Below are 8176 nucleotides of genomic sequence, written 5' to 3'. Positions count from 1 at the left end.
AGAGCGGAACTCCTTCATTCTTTTTCAAATGGACGAAATATACACTCTAGTCGATTATTTCCTATAGCTCTTAAAGTATGTAATGTATACGTTCCGTTATCTTGCCTTAACGGAAATTACATCTAGTATCAAATTGTCATGATTTGAATGATATAAACCCTTTTTTTCAAAAGAAGAATCCATACTACGAGAGAGAAGTAGTAAATTTGATTTTAATAAATTATCGAATTCAAGTTAAATATACGGGTGGGAGTTTATTGGTAGTTCATTCAATAAAATAAGCTAGAACTATCACTTGGATTAGTTGGCACTATGAAGTTGAACCTTGTAAATAGTCATAACCTATTTGAAAGTTCTCATTTGTAAGAATCAAAACCATGAGATTTTTTCATTATCTATAGATAGATCAGAGATGTGTGTGTAATATAAATGCAAAACTATGTATGTATGTTTACATATATACTGTTTTAACAACATTAGCTCTTCATTCTTCACTCGAGTGGCTTCCGGAATCTAATGGGATCTTCTTAATGTGGATCATCATGTACAAGTGATACAATTCATTCAATTGACATGTCCAATCGATTCATGGCTTCTCGATTTGTTCCATTTGGACTAAGCTAAGGTGAAAAGCTTGTTGGATTGTATCAGAGTTGTCTGGTTCCATGTCAATTTCACCTGCAAATGCATTTGGTTAAATGTGTTCCACAACTGAAATTGCATTATCAATACAGTTTAGTTAACAACATCATCATTTATATGATTCGTGGCTATCCATGTTCGTTCTTCCCATTTATCCTCTTCGAAGAATTGTAGTACCTCCGGGAGGAAAATGCATACATCAATGTAGACAAAAGAAGGAATTTACTGCGGAGAAATCACCTTAACTGGATTGATGCCCTGCATCTGCATTCTCCGATGAGGTATTAGACGTGTGTCTAAGATTCTGCAGATGTTGAGCTATCTCAGTCAAGAGTTTGCTTCCTTCATCACCACTCTGTAATGTCATGGCAGCATGTTTTAAGAAGCCACTTTCTGCTTCTATGGCTCTCAACCTCTCTCGTATTAACGACACTTCTCTTGTAAGAGCGGCCTTATTTTCATTTCCTATCAGCATTTGAAAACTAAGGTTAGTGTATATGCAGTCTTTGAAACGAAAAATGGAAGTGTTTAACATCTCCACGCTGGTCTTTATACACATTTGGTAAGAGGATAACATGCTATAACAAGTTAAATTGCACCAATAGTGTAAAACTGCTCTGAACTGTCGGTATATATACGAGTGTGAATCCGAAATGAGATGATGAAAAGAAAATAGGTTTGTGTACCTTTTTGCTCGATTGTCTTTGGTCCTAATGTATGAGGTCCTTCTTCAGGAGATATTTGGATTTTCTCTACGACATCCGTCAACAAGCCCATAAGATATGATCTTTGTTTCTCAAAATCAAGTTGTGATTCTTCCACATTCACCCCTCCATTTTCCGCGGGACATTCAAAAAGGCGCTCGTTTACTCTATGATGATCTGCTTCAAAAGGGCTGGCACAATCTGATCTCTCACTAATAGATGATAAACACTGAGATTTCAGTTCTTGATAATCTTCATCATCATCAACTTCACAAACCTCACTACCTATTGTCTTTATAAGTCCATATTTCTCCCTATAAGTCTCGAGTTCAACTTGTAAGAGCTTCATCTCGTCCTCTTTCTTCAAAAGATCATCGTTCATGAACTGCAAAGCCTCTTGGTCATATTCTGCTTGTTCTTCCATCATTCTCTGATACTGAAAGGCTTCCATTTCAACAGCTGCTTTCTCCGCTTGCAGACGAGTGATCATTGCCATAGCATTATTAGCTGCAATAGCAGAAGCACTTCTTTCTTCATCCAATTCCATGTATAGTTCCACAAGAGACTTACGGTCCAAACGGACCTGTTTCTTTAAGCGATTCAAGACGTCTTCTTCTAAATCACTCGGTACACTATTCAAGTCGTTAGCCTCTGAAGTGAAGTCAAGTTTATCACTAATCCATGACTTCCTTGGCCTATGATGAGAGAACCTAGGACTTGCTTGAGCTGAGTCTGATAATGGGATACCAAAAAATCTGTTTCGTGTATTATTTGGAGTTTTGCAAGAGGAATCAATATTTGTGTCCTCTGAATCTGGTAGCAATGGCATAGTAGCAGCTTTCATATCCTCTTTACCTGCAATGCATTAAGTAGTCATAAGTATTTTGTATCTCACACTTGTATATTTATACCGACATACAGGGGCGAAGCTACAACTCGCCTGCAAGGTTCAGCAGAACCTAAGTTGCGGTTTCTAGAATTCAGAACTCATAAACTCAAAATCTTAGTTCAGCCTTTGCTGACATACAATCTCAAACCAGACGAAACTAAAAGGCCTCTTTTTTCCTATTGTTAAACAGCAAAGAATGATGAGGAAATAACTGACATGAATGAAAAGAATTAGTAGAGTCACCTCCATGTGAGGGGCCTTCATCATCTTGTGTGAACTTGAGCTCCGTGTACCTAACACTGCGAGGCGATTCTAGATGGCGTACTTCCTCAATATTTCTCCATGCTCCTAGTAACGGAGCTCTAGGAGAAGCGCGAGGAGATGGAGCAGGAGCTTGAGAATAAGACCTTCCATTTATCGACGCATTCCTTGCAAATTTTGACCTCATTTTTAGAGGCTCTCCACAACAAGAACACCTCGCAACTACGCCCCTCTCAATTTGGATGGCCTCATCCAGTTCCTTCTTACCTGTTCTCACAGTAAGTCTTGCATCATCTCCAGCAAAGCAATCAATGTCCTTTTTCAAAACCCCAGCTAGTGATTTATACCTGTTGAAAACATAACTAATTAAACAAACGTGCTCTCTCTCTAAGTCTAAGTTTCAGATGAGACAGTCTCACAATTCAACATTATATCAAAAATAAGTAGAGTTTCGACTCAAAATATCACCATTACCATTACTCACAAAAGAATCAGGCCTACAGTACAATCGCAGAGTCAGGATTTTTCACTAAGAAAATGCAATTATATGAAAAAGTGAAACACATAAAAGAAGCTACGACGATTTAACATGATACTTCAGACACGCAGCCTACACATGACAGGACGCGTTCTAAAAATGTGTCTTGTAAGAATTTAAGCTTTTAGATAAGACAGTCGGAGTACCTCTCACAATCAGCATCTCTCTCTGTTGCAAATGACAAAAGACAGCCTTCACACATATTCTTGATTTCAGAGAGCTTCTTATGAACATGACAATATGCAAGTGCAGAAAGGTCCTTCTTATGAACCTCACAAATGGATTCATTGTAATAGAAACTCGAGTTCCTATTGACGAGAACATGATCAATCCTTGTGCAAAGCAAACACGGGATATTCAATTCGAAAAACTTGGCATATTCATTACAAAAGAATGCAAGAAAACCATCGACAAAAAGGACAATGATCAACACCCATTCAAGAATAGCATATAAGAAGAAAAATGCAAATTTGCCCAATTTTTGATCAACAAAACACTTGAATGAACCTGAAGCCATTAAAGGTTTAATCTTAAAACAACCCAAGATTCAAATTAACCACAGATCATGATCTTGGTTGGTATATTAAAAATCAACAACAGATGATCATGATCTCCATTATTGTGGCTCCTGCATTTGCATTGTTTATGTAAAAAACTGAATTGATGATTCAAAGGTTTCAAAAAAGTGAGATGGTGGCATTCATTTTAGCTATATACAGAAGAAAAAAAATTATTTTTTTTTGGTTTTAGAAATTAAAATTGTTTGGTTGATTATTTACATGAATTAATGGTAGCCCTCTATCTTCGCTTTAAAGTCAATGCACAAGTGAACTTTTCTCATTTTTCAAACTATTTGTAAATAAAGATGTTCAAAATTTCACTCTCCAAGTATTTGTATAATGCTTACATACATTGTTTTATGACATTGAATATATTATTATATATAAACGTGTTCTTTAACTTGGCCTCATCAAGGGCGTAGCTATTTCCACCCAAGGTGTCCAACAAGACACTCTTTGTCGAAAATTACGTTGTATATATATATAAGTTAAATTCTACGTTTTTAAGGATATATATTTAAAGTTGGATACTTCTAATAAAAGTTATGCATTTGATTTAGTGGTAATGCGTGTCTATTTGAACGAAAGAGTTCTGGATTAGAACTAGATATATGAGTTCTATATGATATAATACACGTACAATATCATGTAATGGAAAAAAGTGAAAAAAGGAAACGTCGCCTGAGAGATTCGAACTCTCGCGGGGAAACCCCATGTACTTAGCAGGCACACGCCTTAACCACTCGGCCAAAGCGACTTCATGTTGTTGCATCTGCTATTTTCTTATAATTACTGATTTTGGAGGTACTTGAACCAAAGGTTCAATTTCTTAAACAAATAAATACAGATATATTTAGCTTTTTTAATGAAAAAGATAGATGACTATGAAAATTGTGAGTATTTGAAAAAATAATAGTTTTTGTTTTCCAAGGAAAGTAATGATATTTCAAATGTTGAAATTGTCTTTTAATGTTTGTAAGTAATTTAAAGTGAACATTTTTTTTTGTGTGGTTTTTCAATTTCTGAAAATGGTGAAAAGTTAGAATTTCAGAATTTTCAGAGATTTTATGACCAGATGCATTTTTTGGAGTCCAATTTTTTTTTTTTAAAAAAATCATCATAAATGCAATGCCGGAGCCACCATATAGCTATGACATTTACCCCTCGATGGAAAAGTATATTATTTATACTCAATTCGTTTCATAAAGAATGATCTGGTTTAACTTGACACGGAATTTAAGAGTATAAAGAAAACTTTCGTATCTTGTGATCCTAAAATAAGTTAGGTTAAATGTATAAAAATATCCTTTGATCTTGTGGCCTAAACATGTCACGTGGAAAGTTGATTTTAAAATGTTACTCAAAAAAGAAAGAGATTATTTTTTTTATACAGATTAAAAAGAAAAGGATGTCATTCCTTTTTGAAACGGAGAAAGTACATAATTTAAATGATTTTTTTAAAGTATATACCATAGGTTCACCCCCTTTGGCTACTTAACCTGCCTTTTTAAAAAAAAAAAAAAATTGAACCTCTCACTGAAAATCCCGACTCCGCAAAGACTTGGGTTAAACATTTGACACATCATCAATGATTACAATGCTTACCCACCTCCTCACTAATCCTTACATTCCGTTACTAATTTTTAAATTAAATATGAATTAATTTTGATTAGAGTTTTAACCCTCACAATCATTGGTAATTTGATACCCCTACTTGATTACTTATAGGAGTATGTACGTACTGTTCTGCAAAGAGTCCATACTCTTGAATAAATATTTTTTTTGTCGTAATGAAAGCGAGATTGAATTGACGTATAGAAATTATAAGTAGGGCAAATAATAGGACTGCACTCGATTGTGTCCTTTAAACAAATATACAATAAACTACATGGACACCACATTTTTACCAAAAATTTGGTCTATATTTCACCTCAAGATTTAAAACTAGATTCTGCTTTTTGTACAGTAGTCTTGAATAGGAGTACATATATCTTATGATCCATAGAAAAATACATAAAACCACCAATAGAATGTGTTACAAAAGAACCAAAACTGGTCCCTACTATACAATGCCATGCTGGACCGTACACTTCATCAAATTCCTGGAAAAAAAAAATTCAGAAACCACATTCAGTCCAGTAAATCAGTCCATCTGCGTTTCGAAAATAATCTATCTATTTCTACGAGTAATTGATATGGGATTTGACGGGGTACGTCATTGTTGTTTCTTTTTTATTTGGCATAATATATAAACATGATTTTTAACTTAACGTCAACGAAGAACTATATCCTCCAACTTTGGATGTACACGAATAGACAATACTTAAACTTTTATAAAATTAAATAAGTAAACACAAGTATCCTACGTAGCATAATACATGTAGGATATAAAATTTTATGTAGTATGGATGTATTCGTTTGCTTAATTTTATACAAATTTCTACTTGTGCACATTCAAATTTAAAAGTTATAATTGTCAATTGACGACGTCAAGTTAAAACGTGATGTTTATATATATTGTCTTTTTGTTTTGACAACTATTTAACGCAATAAGATTAAATGACATTTTTTGATACACACTATTTCAAGACCACGAGATTTTTTACTTTTTAAACTGTTCTAATGAATCAAAACCAGACAAATACATCAAAACGGAGAGTATACCTTTTTGAGGGTAAGTGCAAGAGCTTTAGATGTAAACTTTTCCAAGCTATCATGAGTCTTTCTTGCACAATTAACAGCATGAACCTGCATAAATGGTGGCATATCTACGGACACAACTTTGACACCACTACAAGAAAAGAAATCAGTCAGCTCAATTTTTGAACCACAAAATGATTTCCTCCTTCCATTATTCTTCAATAAAACTGATAAAGATTGCTTTTTTATCTCATCAAACCCCTTGAACTTTTCAATTTCTTGACTTTTAGACAAATTAACAGAACCCCTTTTAACATCCACCTCTTTGTGAAACTCTTTACCCCTTTGGGGCACTTTCTTGATAATTGCCTCTGTTTTCCCCTGTTGGCTCTTTGACTTGGTGAGAGCTGAGCATGATGAATCAGTCCAAGATTTGGGGTTTAAGTGTGTGTCAAGTGAATATGATGTATGCCCAGATTTAAGGATTTTGTGATTTGCATTGAGATGGGAAAATTGATTGGAGATGTTGTGTATAGTACTCTTGGAGGTAAAGGGGGTGGGTTTTGGTTGCTTTTTGAGAGTGGGATCCATGGAAATGGAAGTTTTAGGATTATGGTCTGGAGCTGCTAAAATGCGCCTGTGGGTGTTGTTGTTGTGTGCCATGTTGTTTTGGAGATAAAGTTGTCAAAAGAAATGAAAGAAGGTAAAAAGGGAAAAGGGGAAGCGGAGATATTGGGGCAAAGATGGATATGATATTGTAGAAAGTTATAAAGTGGAATAACACTTGTGAGAGAGTTAAAGGGAGGAGATAAAGCTAAATTGCGCCGGGTGCGAAGGATAGGAAGTGGACAAATCAAAAAGAAATAGGTTACGTGTTTAACTTGACATATTTATTAAGAAAATAATTATTGATGTGACTATTTTATAGCACTAGGAAAAATGATTCAGACGGTAAGTATTTAATGCGAGGATAAAATATTGGAAAAAAATAATTATTTTTAAAGTAATAGTTAAAAATAATTATTCTTAAAAAATATGTTTTTAAAAATAAAAGAAAATAAAGAAGTACTGAAAGGGGAACTTTTTGACATCATATACTTTTTTTTTGTGCAAAAAGCATGTGGAGTCACTGAAATGGTTCCATTGGAATTTGGTTCATCTAATAGGAGATGTCCATTGTTAACTACTTCACATTAAGTTTTAATAGTAAAAGGAAATGTGTCTTCTACCATATATATTTGTTTATCTATTTAGGAAGTGATGATTAGAGGAATATGATGCTAACTTTTAACTTGGTAGAAAGCTATGATTTTGGTAGAACGCTATGAAAGATCAGATATGGATTTGAATAAAAGGTTAGTAGGTAATTGAGTGTCGTCTCACTAATTTTTTTTTTATTTGTACTTCAATGATAATACTGATTTGTTGTAAGATATGCATATATACTATTCTCTCCAGTGCGATTATACTATGCATATTATTGTTGTTATTAGTATTACTTTCCTTCACCTACTTGTAAGAGTGCACCACTGAAGGAAGCAACCTGTCTTTTCAAGTTGATGATTAACTGGCATAAGTAATTGACAAATGACCATGGCATGGCTGAGGAACAGTTATTCTGATTTACGATACGACGTGAATTCAGATTAATCGAGCTATTAAGTTTTGACTACTGATACCAAAAGAAAATTGATATGGTCAGACTTATAAACGTATTAAATAATTTATCATCCCTTTAATTTATTGTTCTTTGATATTAAATTGATTATTTTGTGTGTTTCCCGTGAATCATTGATACAAAAAGCAAATAAACGGTCAGCAAAGACCAACCCCCCGACAGAGGCTATCTTTGAGTAGTTGGTGAATTTTGAAAATTTTGCCACTTTGCTTCCAGAGTGTTGAAATGTTTGTACACTCCAAATGGAGCAACATTTTAGTCTAT

General features: G+C 34.1%; 2 protein-coding genes and 1 non-coding gene across 3 annotated transcripts; all 3 read right to left on the bottom strand.

Moving 5' to 3' along the window:
* Positions 1 to 359: 359 nt before the first annotated feature.
* Positions 360 to 3719, bottom strand: LOC101246638 (probable myosin-binding protein 5). The gene is made up of 5 exons (XM_004241507.5): positions 3181 to 3719; positions 2479 to 2843; positions 1329 to 2201; positions 883 to 1107; positions 360 to 678 (listed from the first exon to the last, which is right to left on the bottom strand). The coding sequence occupies exons 1-4, from the start codon at positions 3549 to 3551 to the stop codon at positions 884 to 886; spliced, it is 1833 nt and encodes a 610-aa protein (XP_004241555.1). The 5' UTR covers positions 3552 to 3719; the 3' UTR covers positions 360 to 678; position 883.
* Positions 3720 to 4269: 550 nt separating this feature from the next.
* On the bottom strand, positions 4270 to 4351 carry TRNAS-GCU (transfer RNA serine (anticodon GCU)). The gene has a single exon. It is a non-coding gene; the product is annotated as a tRNA-Ser (tRNA).
* Positions 4352 to 5494: 1143 nt separating this feature from the next.
* On the bottom strand, positions 5495 to 7099 carry LOC101246933 (uncharacterized). The gene is made up of 2 exons (XM_004241508.5): positions 6259 to 7099; positions 5495 to 5696 (listed from the first exon to the last, which is right to left on the bottom strand). Exons 1-2 carry the CDS (start codon positions 6895 to 6897, stop codon positions 5526 to 5528), a joined length of 810 nt encoding a protein of 269 aa, XP_004241556.1. The 5' UTR covers positions 6898 to 7099; the 3' UTR covers positions 5495 to 5525.
* Positions 7100 to 8176: the final 1077 nt, after the last annotated feature.

The sequence above is a fragment of the Solanum lycopersicum genome, chromosome 6 (assembly GCF_036512215.1).
Source record: "Solanum lycopersicum chromosome 6, SLM_r2.1".
Taxonomy (NCBI): domain Eukaryota; kingdom Viridiplantae; phylum Streptophyta; class Magnoliopsida; order Solanales; family Solanaceae; genus Solanum; species Solanum lycopersicum.
Note: the sequence above shows the minus strand (reverse complement) of the source record. Positions and strands in the feature narration are given on the sequence as shown.